This window comes from Ranitomeya variabilis, chromosome 6, assembly GCF_051348905.1.
Source record: "Ranitomeya variabilis isolate aRanVar5 chromosome 6, aRanVar5.hap1, whole genome shotgun sequence".
NCBI lineage: Eukaryota > Metazoa > Chordata > Amphibia > Anura > Dendrobatidae > Ranitomeya > Ranitomeya variabilis.
In genome coordinates this window covers 292705773-292731444 of record NC_135237.1, presented here as the reverse complement: position 1 = coordinate 292731444, position 25672 = coordinate 292705773, and the positions used below count along the sequence as shown (strand labels likewise).

The window sequence follows — 25672 nt, the reverse complement described above, 5'->3', positions numbered from 1 at the left end:
CCAGAGCACAATCTGTGCAATAACCCTTTATCCTGACAAATCGGTCAGTGTAGGGTGGGAACTCCCGCTTGGTCTCGGGGCGTCCTCAGGCGCAGGCTCAAAAGTCACCGAAGGTCAGAGTGAGACCAGGCACCAGCTTAGTGGGGATGAATCTCAGGGATCCCACTAGCGTCTTCAGCTGCACCTTGTGACTGTTAACAGGGAGTAGCATTTATTTTAGCGACTCTGTGAAGCAACAGAGATCACTCCCTGTCACACTGGGTGAGGTCTAAACCCACATGTGAGTTAGCGTCCATCCTCCATTACTCAGCAGCAGGTACCATTTCTGCACAGTGGACCCCGGGCTGCGAACGCACCTCATATCAACCTCTTTATTATTTGGTGCATTCCGCTAGCCCTAACATAACATTTCCCACATGTCTACTTTACATTAGCACAATTTTGGAAACAACTTTGGAGCCCCTGCTCCCTTTCTAACCTCACAACCTCACCTCTTCCACATCTGACCACCATTTACTCACTTTTGTATCCCTGCCCTCATCTGCAACCCATTCCCAGCAACTAGAACACCCCCATAGAAACCTCACATACCTATACATCCTCCATATCTTCACTTCACAACATTGTTTTCTGTAATGCCACACTTGCATCAGCTATTATTGACTTGGTTGCCACTCTCATGCATGGCAGAGTGCAACAAATCAATAGACAATTGTGGCACAGCATAACAAAAAATCTTCAACAAATGTCCGGGAGCACCATTGAAAGAAAAGTTTGGGAACATAGAGGACTTTTTTTTCACTTTTTATTTTGCTGCTTGTGAGGCATGATGTACTTAAAGCTGTCAATTCTACTAATGTTTTCTATTATTTGACTGTAAGTGTTTTTTGTGGAATATTTTAGGATTGGGATCCTACCTTGAATTTTGCCATGGGCCTCAAGGCGCACAGTGCAACAGTTTTTTGTTTATTTTTTTATTGTAACTGAATGGAAAATGTCTCGTTCATTGTTTAATTGTTATCTACATTAAACCCAATTGTTTAAGAATTCAAAGTTTACCTTACAGGAAAAGAATACTTTATGATATTGCAAATGATATAAATATAATTCAACGATCACAGGAACTACCCACATGCAGATTTTATATTAACATTTTTCTGTAATTCTGAACTAACATAATAGGTTTAGGAATTATGTTTTTCATACCTGAAAAGTGAAGCACATTTTTACTCAGAATTCACAAAACTGTTGAATGGAACATGTTTTATGGTAAATAGTTTTAAGTTCTTGTAACTGTAATATATTTAGATTATAACATATCTCTGTCAACAGCAATCACAACTTATGTGTATTTTAACAGATGGTAATTCGTAAATGGCTGTTATTTTCTACTTCAAAGGAATTTATTCACAGACAGCATTAGAAGCACTGTTTAAATTTTACAGAAGTTGAAACTACAAGTTCATCTGGAAAAAGGCATAAATATATCTTTTAAGTTAATTTTTTTTGCAAATTGCTATACTCCAGCACATATGGTTAGCTTAGCTCTTGTTTATTCTCTGCTTCTGATCTTTATAATATAATCTAGCAGTTTTGTTCTGAAAATAGGCATAAGACTAGCAGAATTTAATTATAACTATAAGGTCATTAAATAAGGCTTATTCATATACAGCTATTATAGTGGTGAAGATTTAAAAATGTTTTTGCCACATTTTTAGTTTTTATTCAAGCCAATAATTCTGTAGCTAAATGTTTTTTTTAATCTACAAAGACATAAAATTATCTTGACATACAATTCATTTTTTATTATGACCAATGATCCATTCACTTCAATTGATCTATGAGAGCAGTATCATACATTCACAACCACTAATCCCATGCAAAGAGGATGGAGAGATAGTCATTCACGTATACTATAAACCCATTCACACAGGGGGCCAGGCCCAACATTAAGACCCCAACAATCACACATTTATTACCTAACTATAGATATATAATAGGTTTTTATGGGACATGCCAATTTAGATAAGAGTAGAGGTTAAATGTACTAGTAATTTGCAGAGTAATTTTACAATACTACTTTTTAATAGCACATTACAATAATTTTAATTATGCAATTTATAACATGTTTTTAATATAATTTATTTTTAGAAACAGCTTGACACAAAATCGATAAACATAATAGTCATTTGTGTTAAAAACACATGTTGTTCAACTACCACAATGTGTTGACTTGTTTTGGCATACAAAAAAAGACATATTTTTCACACAAATCAAGTGTATTTCAGGTCAATTTAAAGAAAACTGCAATATACTGAATTAAAATTTATTAGATATTTTATATTGGAAAACTTAGTAAATTAGAAAGGAGAAACAAATGTGAAAAATGTTTGCAATTAGTAAAAAAACCTTACAAATCTTGAAAATGTAGAATCCTAAAGATCTAAGTAACTGTCAGAACACTGAGAACTAGGGTTGAGCGACTTTTATTTTTATAGGATCGGGTCGGGTTTCACGAAACCTGACTTTCTCAAAAGTCGGGTCGAGTGAAATCGGCCGATCCTATAAAAAAGTCGGGGTCGGGGTCGGCCGAAACACGAAACCCAATGCAGTGCAATGGGATACTATGGTTCCCAGGGTCTGAAGGAGAGGAAACTCTCCTTCAGGCCCTGGGATCCATATTAATGTGTAAAATAAAGAATCAAAATAAAAAATATTGATATACTCACGCTCGGACGCGCCCTGGTACTAACCGGCAGCCTTCCTTCCTAAGAATGAGCGCGTGAATGACCTGCGGTGACGTCGCGGCTTGTGATTGGTTGCAAGCGGTCACATGGGCTGTCACGTGACCAATCACAAGCCGCGACATCATCTAAGGTCCTTCACGCGCTCATTCTTAGGAAGGAAGGCTGCTGGAAAGAAGCAGGGCGCGTCCGAGGGTGAGTATATTCCTATTAGGTATATACTCACCCTCGGACGCGCCCTGCTTCTTTCCGGCAGCCTTCCTTAGTAAGAATGAGCGCGTGAAGGACCTTAGATGACGTCGCGGCTTGTGATTGGTCACGTGACCGCCCATGTGACCGCTCGCGACCAATCACAAGCCGCGACGTCACCGCAGGTCATTCACGCGCTCATTCTTAGGAAGGAAGGCTGCCGGTTAGTACCAGGGTGCGTCTGAGGGTGAGTATATCAATATTTTTTATTTTGATTCTTTATTTAACACTTAAATATGGATTCCGATACCAATTCCCGATATCGCAAACATATCGGAACTTGGTATCGGAATTCCGATACCAGATTCAGAAGATCGCCGACCTCATGGCCAACCCCACACAGGGGTCGGGTCGGGTTTCATGAAACCCGACTTTGCCAAAAGTCGGTGACTTCTGAAAATGGCCGACCCGTTTCTCTCAACCCTACTGAGAACAATAGGAGATTCATATGTCAAAATTAATTAGACATATAATAATAACTATGCAACTATAATAAAGTTAGGATTTTGAAAAATATATCTCATAGTATTGACTAGTGTTAATTCTCTTAAAATTGTTACCCCAAATAAGTGCATTATAATGGCTTTATTATGCTTTTTGTTCAGATGAGAAAGCTAGTGGGTTTGCTCTATTCACCTTTCCATATTTTAGCTGCCATTATCTTGAACAGGAAAAATATGATTCAAAAAGGAAATTTGCTCACTGGAAAATCAATCAATTTTAATGCTTTCATCATCTTGATTCTTTAGTTAAATTCTAAAATGTGTTCTTCCTTTGATCGCTTTTTGATTAGTCTCTTCCTTTTCTTCATTTGCATGATTCTTTTATGTTTTAAACTGTGCCACTATGTACATGCATTTTTAAGATTTATTCTCCCTTTGAGTCTAATTATATTTTGAAATGTGAGCATATTCACCTCTTCTGTTTTATAGGAGTTATTAGGACAGCACTACCAAACATGGACAGAGAAGCTCGAGAACATTATTCTGTTGTTATTCAAGCAAAGGATATGGCAGGTCAAGTTGGAGGACTTTCTGGATCAACTACAATCAACGTTACACTTATTGATGTCAATGATAATCCACCAAGATTTCCTCAAAGTATGAAGGTCCTTTTTCATAATTTTCTTTAAATTTATATTTCTGACATAGTTCCATTGCATAATTTTATTTGCTGATTCATCTTAAGTCCAAGTTAACACCAATTTTTTTCCAGCTTCACATTAGAACTTTAAGAATACCTGTCTGCATTTCTGACATGTTATTGTAGTGAATCCTTGCATGCCCTATAAAATAGCAATCCTAGAGCATTACACATAACTGTGTTGTGCCCTTCCCATATTTTTTACTTTCAGAAGATAATAAATACATTGACTAATTAATGTTACCATTCTCCTTGTCAAGTGCATCTGTCCTTAAACTGTCAGCACTGATTTGACTGCAAAGGGACTTAGCCCTAAAGGATAACACACATTTTTTAATCTATTTATTGGAGATGAGTGGAAATTTTGAAATCTGACAGCTTCACCAAAGGTTTACAAAAATTAATCATTGCTGATCAAATTATCATAATTATATTATCTGTGAATCGTTTCAAATCTGGAACACTACAAAGCCTACGTTTACCCTGAACAAAATGTATAACATTCTAAGTTCTCCAAAGTCTGTATTCAACCCATCTTAAGCTGTTTAACACATAAACAGCCTAAATAACATCAAATTGATTTCAACATACAGTAGAAGGACATTGAGAAAATAGATGGTAACCATTATTCACTACTGTTCTTAGACAAACAATCTGTAATATTTATTTTTTGTTTGCTTTTTTGGCTTGTTGTCTCTATTGTTTTGTCTAAACTGTGACCAGTGATATATTTCCATTATCCAGATTAACCTGAAAATCGGTGTTGCATTCCCTACCTCTGCTTGTTTACAAGCCATGATAACCCCTCTAGATTGGTTATCTTATGTGAAGTGATTTCTGCAAAGTTTAATAAGGGAGCTTGCTTAGCTTCAAGGTCATGTGAGTCTTTACCAGATGCAATCTTTTGCATTGTGTAAAATGGTGGGGGCAAGTTTGGGAATTTGCACTAAGCAAATACATTTTTTTTTCAAATTTGCTAGATCTTTTGAAATCCCAAAATTTTGAAACTAATTTGATTTGCATTAAACTGATTTGTTTACCTTCACTCTTCCATATGTTTTCAGAGGAAACAGAAACGGGAATACGCAGAATTTTAACATAAGATGCTTCCCACAGAGCTGAGTCAAAGGCATGTTTCATAGCCTGCCAAACCCTAATCTACATAAATGATTTGAAAGCACTATGAAACAGCTATTAAGGCTAAGCTTATATGCTTGCACATAATGCAATGCACTTTGAAGGCTTGGACATCGATTTCAGAGATGCTGCATTGTATAAGTGATACTAGAGATCTGTGAGTTGACCAGATGCAAATTAAATTAGTTAAGTTTCCGGAAATTTAAAAAATTCTGATTCAATTTGCAAAAATCCGAAAAATATAGTGTACTCATGAAATTACATTTTATGGTCTAGAGCAGCCATATTTAGGCATTACTTTGTATTGTCCAGGAGAGCAAATCCAACCAGAAGATATTATCAAAGGGACTATAAAGGATGAGGGCAGAAAAAGCATTGGACCTCTTAGGATTTTACAGCCTAGAGATATGAGTTCAGAGTGCCCAGCTCTCTATACTTCAGAATAGAAATGCTTAAATAAGATTGTAGTGTACAACTGAAAACTGAATTGATAGTCTAGGTCTGGGAAAATCATTTAAAGATTCAAAGAAAGCAATAGGAGCCTGATGTGACTGTAGTCTGACCTCGCTTTTCTTGTCATTTCATTTTTGTAAAGCCACCCCGTGAGTGGTGGTGTTTATATTTTTTTTAGCTTTATTTTTAATTACATGTTTTTATAGTCCTATTTAGCAACCATACACTTCTCTAGAACTTTAGCACAATCTATTAGAGGTAGCAATAATAAAAGTCAATATTAAACCTTTAGGGTATGTGCACACGTTGCAGATTTCTTGCAGAAATTTCCTGAAGAAAACCGGAAATTTTCTGCAAGAAATCCGCATTTTTTTTTTGCGTTTTTTTTCCGGTTTTTTTGCGTTTTTTTAGCATTCTGCAAGCGTAATTAGCTTGCAGAATGCTAAAGTTTTCCAAGCGATCTGTAGCATCGCTTGGAAAACTGACTGACAAGTTGGTCACACTTGTCAAACATAGCGTTTGACAAGTGTGACCAACTTGTTACTATAGATGCTGCTTTTGCAGCATCTATAGTAAAAGATAGAACGTTTAAAAAAAATAAAAAAAATAAAAAAAATGCTTATACTCACCCGCAGACATCAGATCTCCTCACCGGCGTCCGTTCCGTATAGATGGTGTGTGCGCGCAGGGCCTTCCATGACGTCACGGTCACGTGAGCGGTCTCGGCCAATCACAGGACAGTGACGTCATTCGGCAAGGTCCTTCACCGCACACCAGCTACAGGAACCGAAGCCAGCGTGCAGCACAGAGGCGGGAACACTTCGGGGGCCATCAGAGGGTGAGTATAGGACTATTTTTTATTTTAATTCTTATTTTTTTACCAATTATATGGTGCCCAGTGCGTGGAGGAGAGTCTCCTCTCCTCCACCCTGGGTACCAACCGCACATAATCTGCTTACTTCCCGCATCGTGGGCACAGCCCCGTGCGGGAAGTAAGCAGATCAATAGACCCCTAGGTGTGCGGAATCCCCTGCAATTCCGCATTTTAATGAACATGTTGCTTTTTTTTCCGCGATGCGATTTTTTCGCGGAAAAAAAGGCTACATTTGCACAAAAAATGCGGAATACACTGAAAATAATGGGAGGCATATGTTAGCGTTTTTTTCGCGTTTTTATCACGTTTTTATAGCGAAAAAACACGAAAAAAACGCGAAAAATACTGAACGTGTGCACATGGCCTTAAAAAGTCTTGTCACATGACTTGGAAGAAAAAGATTGACCAGAGACTTCATTTGCTTTCTAGTTCTCTTCCTATCTGAAGAGCATATCAGTACATTTAAATTCCAAAAAGAGAACTTTATGGCCCAGAAGAAACATTCCCTCTTAGACCAGCTGTCAGTTTTGTGACCTAGTCAAATATTGCTTTGCACTGATGAGAGGAAGATATCCAAAAACATGTTTCTGCAAATCAAGTGTTTGGTTTGGCATTCTATTCTAAGAATAGATGTGTGAATAGACTCGAGTGGAATTACAAAAATCAGCATTCCCCCAAAAAAGTGGATTCTTTCTAATTCAATTTCATGTAGATTAAAAAAAATTACAGCCATTTTTTAAACCATAAAGGGGCATCACAAGGCTCAAAAATGGAAAATTTCCAGCTTACAGCTAATCTCTCTAGCCCCTTCTCTCCTCACCATCCCCATGTGATCCCCATCACATTTTCTCATCACTGCCAGGAGAACTCGAATCCCCAAACCTCTTCAAGCACATTGTCCACAGAATCATCCCAGGCCTCATCAGAGCCAGATTCATAGTGTAAGGAGGCTCAAGGATTCAGTGATCATGGTGGTGATAAGAAGGTGCAATAAGGATTGAATGTTTGATGGTGATAAGCAGAAATTTCAGGAGAGATAAGTCATAAGGTGTTAAGGTGAGCATATCTATTTTTTTAACATTTATTATGCTCTGGCATCTGAAGATGAGGAACATATAATTCATGGAGAATAACTTATCTGCAAAATAAATTTCCTGTGAAAGGTTGCTTGAGCAAGCAGATATGAATTTTGCATGATTCAATCATCTCTAAATCTTAGTCATGTGACATGTCTCATCAGAGAGTAGTTATTTACTTTTAGGGTTGCTACCCCCATTATGAGGAACTAGAATTCTAGTTTTCTGGCATAGTGAAAGTTACAGGACACAGGGTTTACTCCATACATTGCCCTTATTCCTTTTTCTCATGCAAGATAAAACACTGAAGAGGAATTTTCCTGCAGTTTTACGGTTTTATTGCATGGGTGGCCCAAACGATTAAGCATATGAGTTGTTGCTGAGCATAATGCAGCAACTCTTACTCTGCCTGGCTCCCCATCAGCAGCAGCTGGGAATTGTCATGATTGAAAAATAAAAAGGAAAAAATAGCCAGATGACTGCCATTTGGAAACAGGTGCACAGAACTTTGTCCTGATGAGACATAGAAGACAATAGAAAAAAATAGTTGATGCAGCAGCTCATTGAGAATAAAATGGTAAATTATTTAATTATTCTAAGATTAAAACATTGCAAGCTCCAGGACTGCACTCTTTATGACTGAAGAATACCTGGAACATTCCAGATCCCATAGAGCTAAGCAAAATATTTCACGTTCCCTACATAGCACACACCTTGCATTTATTTGTGCAAATTTTTTTAAGAAATATTCCTGCATGGTGCCGGTTAATGTACAGAAAAATGTTTGCTCATTTCAGCTATTGTTATGTGGCAACACATGCCCTTCTGAATACTATAAAAAATAGAATGGTCTGTCAGAGAGTCACCTGATTTGAGTTGCCACAGCTCAATGGAATTAAACACTGCATATGTATGTGTGGTGATGGAAAATATCATGCAGCATCCAAACTGAAGCATGGGTAAATTTGAGATCTTCCATTGGCAGCTGATGAGGGACCTGTGTTGCCCACTGAAACCCTTTGAAGAAGCAACGGACATTTTAGTACAAACAACTGTGGAAACAGCAATGTCATCCCCTTCATATTTGTCCTGCAAAAATAACTCACCAGAATATGAAGCGAGAATGAAGGATGAACAGCAATTTGCACATATTCTTCATTGCCATTTGTCTATTGGAGACTCTAAAAGTACATGTTACATGCAGCAGAATCTGGAGGAGGAGAAGAAAGAAAAGAAGCAGCAGCAGATGGATGTAGAGGGCATAATTGAGTTGGCATAGGCAGTGGACCATGCTGACAGTCAGAAACAAAATGACAAAAACAATGCTGTCATTGAGAAACATCCTTCATAGCAAGGTGATGTAAGTGATCCAAATGGGTCACTTGATATTCTGGTGTGCAAGGCAACCTGTATGCTTTTGTGGATGACAGGAGTATTGCTATAAAAAAGCAAAGTAATGACTGTTGGATAGATAGATATATATTTACACCCTTGTTCTAAAAGCAAAATAGGTTTTTTTTATGAAGTTCAAAGGGAGTAAGAATTGGAATATTACCAGGATAAACGGTGTTACCTGTTTTGTGATTTTTTTTTGGCACCAGCCACCACACAATAGGCTAGGAGACCCCTCTGTATTCCCTGAAGACCAAGCCCTTCTCCATTGTGCAATTTCTAGGCCTAAAACAAGTAGCTACTACAGTAGCCTCTACAGTATATTTGATGTGCTGAACCAGATGTTTTATCTGTTTTTGTGACATGATACACTTCAGTGAATAGATAGGTTCAATAATAAACTGTGTTCTATCTCAAACAGATACCCTAAGGCCTGATCCCATTGATTTCTGAGTTAGCAGATTTGATCAGTGGCAAGAATTGGCTCGGTCCCCTCCAATTTTGACAACCTGCCAAGCTAAAGCAGACAGCTGTGGGCTAGTATGCTCAGGTTGGTAAGGGGCAATGGCTATTGACCCCTCAGTCTAAAAATAGCAGCCTGCGGCTGCCCCAGAAAAAGCACATCTATTAGATGCGCCAGTTCTTGTGCTTTGTCTCGCTTTTTCCACTTGCCCTGTTGCAGTGGTAATTGCGGTAATATTTGTGGGGTTGGTGTCACCTTTGTATTGTCAGGTGACATCAAGCCCATGGATTAGTAATGGAGAAGTGTCTAAAAGACACCTACCCATTACTAATCCTATAGTAATATTAGAAATAAACATACAGCCAGAATAAAGTTCTCTAGCTGAAAGAAAGACACAAACTTCTTTAATGAATTTAAATTAAACCATGCTTATGTCAGCGCCTATTCCATTGAATCCCTCGTCTCCTGTAAAAAAAACAAAAATAAAAAAATCATATCCCTCACCTGTCCAACATTCTATCCCATGACATAATCCATGTCTGGGGGATAAACAGTTTTCATCCTGGATGGTGCCAAGATGCAACTGTTCAGGCTTAGAACTACTAATGAATGAACTGCTGAGAGCGCAGCCTCAGTGACTAGCAGTGACATCATTGAGGTTACTGACAGTCAATGAGGCAGGGTTCCCAGTCAGGCCAATTAAATTTGATGACCTTGGTGAGATACCCACTAGCACAGTGAGAAAAACTCTCACAGTGCAGAGGCAAGTTCACTGAAGTTCACCGGGAGAATTTCACTGCAGTGAATTTGAACTGCGATGAACTCGCCTCTGCACCATGAGACGTTCTCACGGTGCTTGCAGTGATATCCCTGAGGTCACCACAGTTAAACCCAGCTGGGAATGGAGCCTCATTGACCAGCAGTAACCTCGATGATGTCACCGCTACTCACTGAGGCTGCGCTCCCAGCATTGGTACCATTTTTGGTCACATGAAATTTTTTGATCGTTTTCTATTCTAATTTTTGTGGAGGTGGAATTAACAAAAACAGCAATTCAGGAATTGTTTTTTTCCATTTCACATATTGTAAAATTGATAAGGCAGCTTTATTCTTTGGGTCAGTTCATTATAGCAATACCCAGTTTATATTTTTTTCATGTTTTGGTGCTTTTACACAATAAAAACTTTTATAGAAAAAAAAAATATTTTTGCATTGCTTTATTCTAAGAGCTATAACTTTTTATTTTTTTTTTGCTGATGGAGCTGTTTGTCAGCTTGTTTTTTGCGGGACAAGGTGTATTTCTCAGCTATGCCATTTTTATTTACATTTGTCATTTTGATCATGTTTTATTTCTTTTTTATTTCACTTTTTCCAAGCAGTATGATGCAAATTTTTTTTTGTTTTTTTTTTCTACAGTGTTCACTGGGGTTAACTAGTGTGACAATTTTATAGATCAAATTGTTCAGAAAGTGGCAATATCAAACATTTTTACTTTTTTTGGTTTATTTAATTTTTTTAACCATAAAAATGTGTATTTATTAGTGTAATATTTTATTATTATTATTTTTATTTAGTAACTTTTTTTAAAACTTTTTTAAAATTTCAATATGGGATTTTCACTTTTTCTTTATTCTGCTTGCATGTATAATACAGTGCTATGCACCCGCATTGCAATGCATTATACCAATACACAGCTCTGGCAAAAATTAAGAGACCACCACATCAAAACCCTGTTATGGGCAGCCCAATCTCCAAACCTGAATATCATTGAAAACCTCTGAAATATAATCAAGAGGATGATGGATAGTCACAAGCCATCAAACAAAGAACTGCTTATATTTTTGCACCAGAAGCAGTGTGAAAGACTGGTGGAAATCATGCCAAGACACATGAAAGCTGTGATTAAAAATCATGGTTATTCCACAAAATATTGATTTCTGAACTGTTCCTGAGTTAAAACATTAGTATTGTTGTTTTATATGATTATGAACTTGTTTTCTTTGCATTATTTGAGGTCTGAAAGCACTGTTTTTATTATTTTGACCATTTTTCTTTTTCAGAAAAAAAATACAAAATGTATTGCTTGGAAATTTAGAAACATGTTGTCAGAAGTTTATAGAATAACAGAACAATTTACATTTTACTCAAAAATATACCTATAAAGAGAAAAATCAGACGAACTGAACATTTTGCAGTGGTCTCCTAATTTTTGCCAGAGCGGTAGAAATCTTCTTACATGATGCTGTGAGCATGGTCTTAGAAGCTTTCCATAGCTTGGTGACGTGGGGGTCATCATGATGACCCCAGATCACCAATGATCAGACCCCCATGAGGTCTATCTACCTGCCTATCTAAAGGCAGGGGGAGCTCATGTTCTTCTGCCTGCCTCCTGAATGTTGCGATTGCTCTCGATTGCAGCATTTAGGGTGGTAACAGCCAGGGCTGGCACTGACACTGCTCCTTTCTGTGAGAGCAGAAGCTCAACCACTGGAAAAGCTGAGCTGCAGCACTGATTGGGCAGAAAGTTGTGATATTTCAGCATCTCCATGCTGTGATTGGTCAGTCAGTCACATTGACTGGCCGATTACAGCGATTTGGGTGCACGTACCCACGGCATGAGTCCCTACACCTCTTCCCATGCCTCTTTGCTGTCAGTGTCAGGTGTCGGCACGGAATTTTTACTGTGTGTTTACATGCAATGACAGTTTAAATACTTGACATAGCCCATCCTGGTGGAACTGACACACTGCCAAGACAGGCTATACCCGTCATTGGGCATTAAGGAGTTAAGCAGGTTTACTCACTCAAGTATTTCTCCTTTTGATTTTTTAAAGGGGCAGTACAATATTTTACATTTATAGATATTGAATAGAAAAAAAAGAAGAAGCTTTAGGTTTATTATAACTGGAATATAGAAACTTTGTTGTCGACGTTACTTGTTTGAAATTACTGTATAACAAGTTTTGAGATGTCATTTGTGCCTTTTCAACAATAGAACTTCTGTATGCTCAGATGTGTTTTATCACAGTTTGGTGACACTACTCAGTTGATACATTTTGACACTTTTATTTCTGTCTCAGTCCTTTAGAAAATGATGTGATGCAAAACTGTAGAATCTGTGAAATCTAAACAGATATATTTGTTCTGTTATTTTACTGCTGTAGGTTAAATGCAGATAAATTGTTTCTTGAACTTTAAGCTGTGTGCATGATATTACAATTACTTGAAGTATTATTTGCACTTATGGCCCTTAATATTTAGCAACATATGCCTATTAAATGCCTAGGGATTGTTTTGCTATTTATAAACTAATTATATGCTCTAAACGTCTAAACATATTTTGGCAACAATACAGTCAAATGCATCCATAACTCTTGAAAGACTACTTTGTGGCAGCTTCCTATTTCAGAAAAGCATGAATTCAAATTAGGTATAAACTAAAATGTAAATTAAAGGAAATATTGAGACATGTGTGAATGTTTACACAGGTTAAGTGATAATTAGTGTTGAGCATTCCGATGCTGCAAGTATCGGGTATCGGCCGATACTTGCTGTATCGGAATTCCGATACCGGGATTCCGATACTCTTGTGGTATCGGGTATCGGGTATCGCAACAACATTAATGTTAAAATGTGTAAAAGAGAGAATTAAAATAAAAAATATCGCTATACTCACCTCTCCGACGCAGCCGGGACTTCAGCGAGGGAACCGGCAGCGTTGTTTGTTTAAAATTCGCGCTATTACTTGGTTACGTGAATTCCCGGCTTGTGATTGGTCAGGTCGGCCATGTTGCCGGGACGCGGACCAATCACAGCAAGCCGTGACGAAATTACGTCACGGCTTGCTGTGATTGGTCCGCGTCCCGGCAATATGGCCGCCCTGACCAATCACAAGCCGTGACGTCACGGGAGGCTGGACACGCGCCCATTTTAAAATGAGCGCGTCCAGCCTCCCGGCTTGTGATTGGTTGACCGCGGCGCAACCAATCACAAGCCGTGACGTCACGGGAGGCTGGACACGCGCCCATTTTAAAATGAGCGCGTCCAGCCTCCCGGCTTGTGATTGGTTGACCGCGGCGCAACCAATCACAAGCCGTGACGTCACGGGAGGCTGGACACGCGCCCATTTTAAAATGAGCGCGTCCAGCCTCCCGGCTTGTGATTGGTTGACCGCGGCGCAACCAATCACAAGCCGTGACGTCACGGGAGGCTGGACACGCGCCCATTTTAAAATGAGCGCGTGTCCAGCCTCCCGTGACGTCACGGCTTGTGATTGGTCAGGGCGGCCATATTGCCGGGACGCGGACCAATCACAGCAAGCCGTGACGTAATTTCGTCACGGCTTGCTGTGATTGGTCCGCGTCCCGGCAACATGGCCGACCTGACCAATCACAAGCCGGGAATTCACGTAACCAAGTAATAGCGCGAATTTTAAACAAACAACGCTGCCGGTTCCCTCGGTGAGGTCCCGGCTGCGTCGGACAGGTGAGTATAGCGATATTTTTTATTTTAATTCTTTCTTTTACACATTTATATGGTTCCCAGGGCCTGAAGGAGAGTTTCCTCTCCTTCAGACCCTGGGAACCATCAGGAATACCGTCCGATACATGAGTCCCATTGACTTGTATTGGTATCGGGTATCGGTATCGGATTGGATCCGATATTTTGCCGGTATCGGCCGATACTTTCCGATACCGATACTTTCAAGTATCGGACGGTATCGCTCAACACTAGTGATAATATACTTGTTTTCATGCAATTATCAGCAGATACTGTAGGGACTCAGATGTAGCACCTGCTAATTTGACAGCGGGTATGTTACATTTACGCCCTATCTGACATCAGGCGTAACAGTATGCTGATATCGGACTCCCCATGTTTGCTGCATGCTCCGCCGCTGAGCCCGTACCTTTCCAGGCACATGTCAGCTGATCTATACAGCTGACATGTGCCCGCAACAGCTGCAGGTGAAATCGCAATCCACCTGCGGATAGTAACTAGTTAAATGCCGATGTCAATCTGTCACAGCAGCACTTAACTTGCTCTTCCTGACTTGGCCATTCTAACACCTGTATACGTTTATTTGTGAACCATTCCATTGTAGATTTTGCTTTACAGTCAGCTGGCTCCGAAATGTGCTCACCCACTGCACACTCATTGGCTGTCAGTATCTGCCCTAGCACTGACCTATTTCATCAAGCCAGCATTAAAAGTGACAGAACAGTGATCCTGTGTCCACTCATCTGTGGAAAGCAACCTCACACCACATCTATAGTGGTAATGGAGCTGTCAGGGCTGTCACAGTGAGGGAAAGAGGATCAGAGCATTGTCATAGAGCTCTCTCCCTGTGATGGAGCTGTAAGGGCTGACAAAGTGAGGGAGAGAGTATCAGAGCATTGTCATAGTGCTTGCTCCCTGTGATGGAGCTGTCAGTGCTGTCAATGTGAGGGAGAGAGGAACAGAGCATTGTCTTAGCACTGGATCCCTGTAAAGGAGCTGTCACTGCTGTCAAAGTGAAGAGAGAGGATCAGATCATTGTCATTGCACTGGCTCGCTGTGATGGAGCTGTCTGACTGGGCTGAGCTGTTCAATCAGCTGGTCTCTGTATATTTCTCTTTTATATACATAAGAATCAATCCTTAAAGGGAAATTGTCACTCGAGTAATACTGTCTAAACTATAGGTAGCAGGAAAAAGACCCTAGTTCCATGTTTGCAGCCATTTATGTTTTTCTATTAAATGTTCCATAGTTTAACCCCTTCCTGACACGGGCAGTAAATATACGGCATTGCGGGAGCCACATTCCCGCAAACCACCGTATATGTACTGTGTGATGATCATGCAGGGTCATGCTGAATGCCGCCAAGATCAAATGCATGTGTTAGCTCTTCATGAGAGCTGACACCCTGCAGCAATGCCAATGATCTGTGCAAGCAATGATCATGGGCTTTTAACCCTTCTTATGCTGCTCTCAAAAGCGACATCAAGGAGCATCACAGGAGGGTGCTCCCATCGGCACAACGCGATTGTGCCAATGATCTCCATGGTGATCACAGGCCAAAAGATGGGATGGCAGCCTGTCAGCTTATGCTCAGTGCAGGAGCTGACACGCCTCCTCCCTGTGTGAGAGATGCCGATTTAATACCCTGCAATGCAGAAACATTGCAAAGTATTAGATCAGGGATCTGTCAGGATAAAGTTGATGTCCCTTACAGGGACCATGGAAAAAAGTAAAAAAAAGTTAATTAAACTTGCAAAAATATTTTTAAAAAACACCAAATTAAAAAAAAAAAATGTTAGTCGAAAAAATACATATATTTATGTAAAAACAAAAATAAACAAAAATATACACATATTTGGTATAGCCGCATCTGGAACGACCCATCCTATAAAACTGTCGAACTAGTTAATCCCTTCAATGAACATAGTTAAAAAATAGATAAAAAACAAAGGAAAAAACTAAGCTTTATCATAATATTGCCTAACAAAAAGTGGAATTATACACAATAAAAAAGGTGAGTGTAAATAAATATGATATAGCTGAAAAGGTAATCTTGGCCTGCAAAAAACAAGCAGCCATACAGATACATTAGCAAAAAAACTAAAAAAGAATAAAGCAAAAATATTTTTTCTATAAAATAGTTTTTATTATGCAAAGCAGCAAAACATAAAAAAACTATATAAATGAGATATTGCTGTAACTGTACTGAACTGAAGAATAAAGCTGCCTTATCAAATTACCACATGCGGAATTACCTAAAAAAACAACAACAAAAATTCCTGAATTGCTGGATTTTGTTCATTCTGCATCCCAAAAATCACAATAGAAAACGATCAAAAAATGTCATATATCTGAAAATGATACCAATAAACCCAGCCGGCAAAAAACAAGCTGTCACATGGCTCTGTCACACAACATATGGAAACATTATAGCTAACTAAACAGGGATGGCGTCAGCACCCGGCGCACCCAGGCAAGTGCCGGGGCTCCTACCCACTTGCTCCGGGCCCCAGCACTTGCGATACTTTCCTCTCCCGGTTCCAGCACTGCAGCGTCTTCCATCCCCTGACTGTGACGTTCAGGTCAGAGGGCGCGATGACATCACCAGTGCGCGCCCTCTGCCTGGGCAGTCGCAGCAAAGAGCAGGAAGACGCCAATGGTGAGGAGTCCAGAGCAGAGCAGCGTCAAGCAACAAGAGGTGAGAATTTCATTTTTTTTAAATATTTGGAGCAATATATGGGGACCATCAGAAGGGGCCCATATATGGAGCATTATATGGGGCTAATTCTATATGGAGCATCTTATGGGGCCAATAATATAGGGAGCATCTTATGAAGCCAATTCTATAGGGAGCTTTATATGGGGTCAATTTACTGTAATATGGAGCATCTTATGAAGCCAATTCAATATGGAGCAGTATATGGGGCCAATTACATATGGAGCAGTATATGGGGCCAATAATATATGAAGCATCTTATGGGACTAATTATATATGGAGCATTTTATATGGCCAATTATATATGGAGCATTATATGAGGCCCATTATACATCGAGCATCTTATGGGGCCAATTATTTTTGGAGCATTATATGAGACCCATTCTGTAAGGAGTATTATATGGGACCTTTCTGTATGGAGCGTAATATGGGGCCCATTCTGTATGGAGCAATATATGGGACTCCGTATACTGTATGGGGCCGATCATATACTGTATGGAGCATTATGTGAGGCCCATTATATATGGAGCAATAGATGGGGCCCATCATATACTGTATGGAGAATTATATGTGGCTCACTATACTGTATGGAGCATTATATGGGGTCAATTCTGTATGGAGCAATATACGCGGCTCATTCTGTATGGAGCACTCTGTGGTGCCCATTATACTGTATAGAGCATTATATGAGGCTCATTATTCTGTTTGGAGCAATATATGGGCTCATTATTCTGTATAGAGGACTATGTGGTGCCAATTATACTGTATGGAGCACTATATGGGGCCATTATACTGTATGGAGCAATACATGGGGCTCATTATTCTGTTTTTAGCAATATATGGGGCTCATTATTCTGTATAGAGGACTATACTGTCCGGTTTCTGAGCTAATGTAGAATGTACAATAGATATCACTCATGTAATGTAAAAGTAAGTGAAATCTTTGCCATTGTACTATACCTTTATTCCTCTGCCGTATCGGTGCATTATGATTTGTGGTATGTGCTAAAGGGGCCCACTGGGACTCTTTCGCCCAGGGCCCATGAAAACCTAGAGCTGGCCCTGTATCTAAATATGGGGATGCAAAAACTTGTTTTTTCAATAAAAAGCATCCTTTCTTGTGTGACAGCAGCCAAACATAAAAAAAGTTATAAATTTAGTATCACTGTAATCACACCAACCCGAAGAATAAAGTCTCCTAATCAGTTATACCAGAATAGTAATGTGTAAACCAATTCTTCAACTGTGAGATGGCCATGGTGGTAGTCATGATGAGGGGCTATTGTGTTCCCACACCCTTGCACCCTGCAAAGGAAATGTAATGTCCTGTCTGTTGTGTCATGTGGGAGTATTGCACAAGACTCACATTTGCATTTGCAGATACTGCTGATCCCATAGTCCCGTCTCTAGACGATATCACACACTTAGGATCAGACACTGTATTCTACTTTAACAGTGCAACTTTACTTGATAACAAAGAATCCATGGCAGTTCCAGTATAGCACAAGTTCATAATTTCAGCCTGAGCTTTCTCTCTCAATATTGGCTCCTCTAGCCTCTGAGATCTACTTGCTGGTTCTGTGGTCCCATATTCAGCCTGAGCTTTCCTTCTCCCTTCTCAATACTGGCTCCTCTAGCCTCTGAGATGCTGTTCCTGGCTCTGGGGTCCCCATATTCCTCCGTCCACTTTCACATACTGGTTCCCTCTCTGGCTCCCCTTCACTGGGAGATGAAAAAGTTTCCTCTATCCTAATTCGAGCACTAGGCCCCGGATTCTCCACCAAGTGGTGGCCGACCGCATTCTGCTGTTCCTAATCGTTCTGTGCCTTTCCGTACTGTGTGGCCCTCTGGCCTGTTCTGCCATCTCCTAAAACATTCTCCAGCACTTTCTTAATGTTACAACTATAATATATTACTGTACATTTAGCCGTATTGCTATTTATATTTCATATATTTCATATATTTCACATTGACATGCCTTAGCATTATATAGTGCCACCTTTTTTTGTGTATTGTACTTGGAGGTAGCTCCTCTTGGTATGTACCTTTTCACACTAGTCTGGATGTGCCAGTCAGTTTTTTGTCATTTGTATGTTAGCTTACTGACTGAATACTCCACCCTTCAACATGTAGTGATTTTATTTATAGCAGGTTCCTACTTACCCATAAATGCAGGCATTGCTGACAGAAGTATCCACATTCACCAAGAAATTCAGACATCAGCCTAAGAGAGGTGTTCACACACATAGGTACCCATCAATTTTTGAGACCACCTTGGTGATGGTTGATGGGCAGATGTAATTTGATCAAATTTTTTGCTAAGCATCTGAAAAAATGTTTTTTCCTAATATTCAAAAGCTGTATTGCTATTCATATTTCATATATTTCACATTGACATGCTTTAGCATGATAGAGTGCAACCTTTTTGTACACTCTTTAGGCACATCAGGGCTTTCCAAATTTGACATGGTGTCCGTTAATGATTCCAGCATTCAAGAAGGCACTCCTTTACTTCATAGCACAGCCGTGCACCAAACAGTAGTTATCCCCCACATATGTTGTATCAACGTGCTCAGGAGAAATTACAAAACAAAATTTGGAATCCATTTTCTCCTGTTACCCTTGTGAAAGTAAAAAAATGAGTCTAAAGTAACATTTTTGTGAAAAAAGGGTAAATGCTCATTTTTTTCCTTCCATATTGCAAAAAATGAAGGGGTAATAAACTTCTTGAATGTGGCTTGTGCACCTTGAGGGGTGCAGGTTTTCACAAATGTACGAAAGTCGCATAGAACAAATTTTACCATCTGAATCACTAGGATCCATTGAAGTGTTCCAGAGTTATTACCCCATAAATTGAAACTGGTCAGAATTGAAAAAATTGGCCTGGTCAGGAAGATGAAAAGAGGCTGTGAGGTTAAGAGGTTAAAGACCTGGAGTGTCATATGGAGAGACATTTTTAATCTGTATCAAACTCTAAGTTGGTTTCTTCCCCCAACTTTTTAAAAACAAATGAGTAGAGATGACTGCACACACCAATTCCTTGTATAAAAATATCCAAAATGTATTACATCTTAATTTAAAAAACAGCATATTGTAGTATTGTATATACTCCATAAAACAACAGATGTGTTTCTAGTGTGGAACCACTCTTAGTCACAGTAAATTCACTATGACTAAGGGTGGATATATGCCAGAAATACATTTGGATTGCAGCCTATTGGTCACTCCCATACTTCTAGATTAGGTGGGCTGCTCAAAATTATGTTAGTGCACCCTACAATGGCAGCCACCACAAGTTCCCCCAACCACACTGAATAGCTGGTTTCACCAATGAAAAGATGGAAACATTTTCAACAAAAAAATAGTAAAATTGTAACAGATACATGAGGTATTGCTTGATATTTTGGCCAACAATACACAAGCTTGCAACCCACATCAAAGGTTGTCATTGTCTTATGAGTCCCTACATCACAGAAAAAATGCAGCCATATGATAAAGACTGAGTCAGCTAAGGTGCAAAATACTGTTGAAACAACCACTCACACATTTACCATTCATGGAAGAAGAGTTGTGCTGCCAATCTGGCTATTTATTTCCAAGAAACAATCAACCATTTCTGTCAGGATATCCTGATCTTCTTTACTGCTGCACCTCAAGTTCACTTTCTATCTTTACCTGTCACTAAAGAAGAAGTTATCGGGTTCCTCACTTATTTTTGCACCAATTACCTTAATCCATCAGATCTCCTTTAGGGTATGACACCACGGTACGGATGGGCGGCGGGATCGCCGCAGCGGCGAAGCCGCTCGGCGCTAAGCCCCGCCCCCTTAATGGGACGCGATCATGCCGGATGTGTTAACTCTTCACATCCGGGATGATCGCTCTGTCCCATAGGGCCCTGCGTCCCCGCAAGGTGTACGGGCATGCTGCGATCTGAAAAGACGCGCAGCATGTCCGTAGTCGCAGGGCCGCCGAGTGCGGGTTTCCACGCATAGTGGAGACGGGATTTCATAAAATCCCCTCCACTATGCTGGAACATCTGGACGCTGCTTGTTTGACGCTGCAGCGCTGCGCAGCGTCAAACAAGCAGCGTTTCCTGAACGTGGAAACATACCCTTAGTCTCTCTTTCCTGGCTGTTACTGCCCACCTAACAAAAATATTTAACCTCTCTCTTTTTTTCAAACATTTTCCCTCCACATTGAAACATGCCATCATAAGCCCTTTACAAAAAACACCTAACGCTTGTCCAAAAGTGCTATGATAGATTCAGAAAAAATTCTCTCATCTCCCCATTATCTCTAAAATCCTAGAACACTTTGTCCATTTATCTAATCGCTATCTCTTCTTGAGCCTTTACAATCTGGTTTCCGTTCTTTACACTCTATTGAAATTATTCTTTCTAAAGTCTCTATAGGGGAATAATTGGGATAGGGGAAAATATGTGTAAGTGGGTAAAGAACTGGTTCAGGGATAGGAAACAAAGGGTGGTTATTAATGGAGCACACTCGGACTGGGTCGCGGTTAGCAGTGGGGTACCACAGGGGTCAGTATCGGGCCCTCTTTTTTTAACATATTTATTAATGATCTTGTAGGGGGCATACAGAGTGGAATTTCAATATCTGCAGATGACACTAAACTCTGCAGGGTAATCAATACAGAAGAGGACAATTTTATATTACAGGATGATTTGTGTAAACTAGAAGCTTGGGCTAATAAATGGCAAATAAGCTTTAATGGGGATAAATGTAAGGTCATGCACTTGGGTAGAAGTAATAAGATGTATAACTATGTGCTTCATTCTAAAACTCTGGGCAAAACCGTCAATGAAAAAGACCTGGGTGTATGGGTGGATGACAAACTCACATTTAGTGGCCAGTGTCAGGCAGCTGCTACAAAGGCAAATAAAGTAATGGCATGCATTAAAAGAGGCATAGATGCTCACGAGGAGAACATAATTTTACCTCTATACAAGTCACTAGTTCGACCACACTTGGAAAACTGTGTACAGTTCTGGTCTCCGGTGCATAAGAAAGACATAGCTGAACTAGAGCGGGTGCAGAGAAGAGCGACCAAGGCTATTAGAGGACTGGGGAGTCTGCAATACCAAGATAGGTTATTACACTTGGGGCTATTTAGTTTGGAAAAGCGAAGGCTAAGGAGTGATCTTATGTTAATGTATGAATATATGAGGGGACAGTAGAAAGACCTTTCTGATGATCTTTTTAATCATAGACCTGAGACAGGGACAAGGGGGCATCCTCTACGTCTGGAGGAAAGAAGGTTTAAGCATAATAACAGACGCGGATTCTTTACTGTAAGAGCAGTGAGACTATGGAACTCTCTGCCATATGATGTTGTAATGAGTGATTCATTACTTAAATTTAAGAGGGGACTGGATGCCTTTCTTGAAAAGTATAATGTTACAGGGTATATATGCTAGATTCCTTGTTAGGGTGTTAATCCAGGGAACTAGTCTGATTGCCGTATGTGGAGTCGGGAAGGAATTGTTTTCCCCAATGTGGAGCTTACTCTTTGCCACATGGTTTTTTTTTGCCTTCCTCTGGATCAACATGTTAGGGCATGTTAGGTTAGGCTATGGGTTGAACTAGATGGACTTAAAGTCTTCCTTCAACCTTAAAAACTATGTTACTATGTAATGATCTATTAACAGCTAAATGTAATGGGCACTATTTCTTGCAGATTCTGCTGGATCTCTCACCTGGATTTGACACTGTGGCTCTCCAGCTCCTCCTCACTTTGCTCTGCACTTTAGGCCTGAAAGAAACAGTTTCTCTTGGTTCTCCTCTTACCTTTCAGATCACTCTATCACTGTATCATTTGCAGGCTGTTCTTCCTGTGCTGTTCCCTATCATCAGTAGCGTAGCAGAGGGTGCGGGCGCCCCGGACCCCATGCTCTCGGGGCCCACCTTAAACTATGCTACTGTAACTGTATCTGAGAGTGCAGCGCAGGGTCTGCCTGTAGGGGTGCAGATTTATACTACACGGTCTGCCTGTGGGTGCTACCTTATACTACAGGGTCTGCCTATGGGTGCTGCCTTGTGCTATAGAGTCTGCCTATGGGGGTGCACTATACAATATAGAGTAGGCCCATGGGGAGTGCATTACACTATATTGAGGACTTTCTGGTACATTATACTATATTGAGGATGATCTGGTACATTATACTATATGGAGGCTATCTAGAGGGGCATCATACAGTGTGGGGATTACAGTGTTGGAGCCATCAGTTTGGAGGCTACTAAGGGGTCAGTATACTGTGTATAAGAGAGCATCATGCTGTGTATAGGGGAGTGTTGTGAAATTGGATTTTGGGCTCCCCCGGTGGCCACTGGTGGAATTGAACTTGTGTGCATCATCCCCTCTGTTCACCTGTTCCCATCAGGATGTGGGAGTCGCTATTTAACCTTGCTCCTCTGTCACTTCCATGCCGGTCAACATTGTAATCAGAAGCCTTTCTGTGCATGTTCCTGCTACCAGACAACTTCCAGCTAAGTCGGACTTTTGTCCTTGTTTGTTTTTTGCATTTTGTTCCAGTTCACAGCTGCAGTTTCGTTTCTGTGTCTGGAAAGCTCTTGTGATCTGAAATTGCCACTCTGATGTTATGAGTTAATACTAGAGTCTTAAAGTAATTTCAGGATGGTGTATTGATAGGGTTTTCAGCTGACCATGAAAGTACCCTTTCTGTCTTCCTGCTATCTAGTAAGCGGACCTCGATTTTGCTAAACCTATTTTCATACTACGTTTGTCATTTTCATCTTAAATCACCGCCAATATATGTGGGGGCCTCTGTCTGCCTTTTGGGGAAATTTCTCTAGAGGTGAGCCAGGGCTATATTTTCCTCTGCCAGGATTAGTTAGTCCTCCGGCCGGCGCTGGGCGTCTAGGGATAAAACGCAGGCTACGCTACCCGGCTACTGTTAGTTGTGCGGCAGGTTTAGTTCATGGTCAGTTTAAGTTTCCATCCTTCCAAGAGCTAGTTCCTATGTATGCTGGGCTATGTTCTCTTGCCATTGAGAACCATAACAGTTTGACCGGCGACCACAAAGGGTTAAATTAATTGGCAGAGAAAGGAGAGAAAAAAAAAGTCTGCTGAAATTTTTTTTTTTTTTTTTTTTTTCCTTCAGTTCTGAGTGTGCTTTCAATTGAATCACTTGCAAGTCTGCCTATATTGCAGCCTTCCTCTCTCTCTCTCCTTCTAATCCTGGAATGGCTCTGTGTTCACCTGTTTAAAATGGATATTCAGAGTTTAGCTGCAGGTTTGAATAATCTCACCACGAAAGTTCAAAATTTACAAGATTTTGTTGTTCATGTTCCTATATCTGAACCTAGAATTCCTTTGCCTGAATTTTTCTCGGGGAATAGATCTTGCTTTCAAAATTTCAAAAATAATTGCAAGTTGTTTTTGTCCCTGAAATCTCGCTCTGCTGGAGATCCTGCTCAGCAGGTCAGGATTGTGATTTCCTTGCTCCGGGGCGACCCTCAAGATTGGGCTTTTGCATTGGCTCCAGGGGATCCTGCGTTGCTCAATGTGGATGCGTTTTTTCTGGCCTTGGGGTTGCTTTATGAGGAACCTCATTTAGAGCTTCAGGCGGAAAAAGCCTTGATGTCCCTAGCTCAGGGGCAAGATGAAGTTGAAATATACTGCCAAAAATTCCGTAAATGGTCTGTGCTTACTCAGTGGAATGAGTGCGCCCTGGCGGCGAATTTCAGAGAGGGTCTCTCTGATGCCGTTAAGGATGTTATGGTGGGGTTCCCTGTGCCTGCGGGTCTGAATGAGTCCATGACAATGGCTATCCAGATCGATAGACGTCTGCGGGAGCGCAAACCTGTGCACCATTTGGCGGTGTCTACTGAGAAGACGCCAGAGAATATGCAATGTGATAGAATTCTGTCCAGAAGCGAACGGCAGAATTTTAGACGAAAAAATGGGTTGTGCTTTTATTGTGGTGATTCAACTCATGTTATATCAGCATGCTCTAAGCGTACTAAGAAGCTTGATAAGTCAGTTTCAATTGGCACTTTTCAATCTAAGTTTATTCTATCTGTGACCCTGATTTGTTCTTTATCATCTATTACCGCGGATGCCTATGTCGACTCTGGCGCCGCTTTGAGTCTTATGGATTGGTCCTTTGCCAAACGCTGTGGGTATGATTTAGAGCCTCTTGAAACTCCTATACCTCTGAAGGGGATTGACTCCACCCCATTGGCTAGTAATAAACCACAATACTGGACACAAGTAACTATGCGAATTAATCCGGATCATCAGGAGATTATTCGCTTTCTTGTGCTGTATAATCTACATGATGTGTTGGTGCTTGGATTGCCATGGCTGCAATCTCATAACCCAGTCCTCGACTGGAACGCTATGTCTGTGTTAAGCTGGGGATGTAAGGGGATGCATGGGGACGTACCTTTGGTTTCCATTTCGTCATCTATTCCCTCTGAGATTCCTGAATTCTTGTCTGACTATCGTGACGTTTTTGAAGAACCTAAGCTTGGTTCATTACCTCCGCACCGGGAGTGCGATTGTGCCATAGATTTGATTCCGGGTAGTAAATACCCTAAGGGTCGTTTATTTAATCTGTCTGTGCCTGAACATGCTGCTATGCGAGAATATATAAAGGAGTCCTTGGAAAAGGGACATATTCGTCCTTCGTCATCTCCCTTAGGAGCCGGTTTTTTCTTTGTGTCTAAGAAAGATGGCTCTTTGAGGCCGTGTATTGATTATCGGCTTTTGAATAAAATCACGGTTAAATATCAATATCCGTTGCCACTGCTGACTGATTTGTTTGCTCGCATAAAGGGGGCCAAGTGGTTCTCTAAGATAGATCTCCGTGGGGCGTATAATTTGGTGCGAATTAAGCAGGGGGATGAGTGGAAAACCGCATTTAATACGCCCGAGGG

The 25672-nt window shown here is 40.4% G+C and overlaps 1 protein-coding gene across 1 annotated transcript in view; it reads left to right on the top strand.

Moving 5' to 3' along the window:
• The window catches only part of CDH18 (cadherin 18), a 1155399-nt gene that overhangs the window by 759235 nt on the left and 370492 nt on the right, over positions 1-25672 (top strand). Inside the window, exon 5 of the mRNA XM_077269711.1 lies at positions 3926-4093. Coding sequence (XP_077125826.1) covers positions 3926-4093 — 168 coding nt within the window. The remainder of the gene's footprint in view (positions 1-3925; positions 4094-25672) is intronic.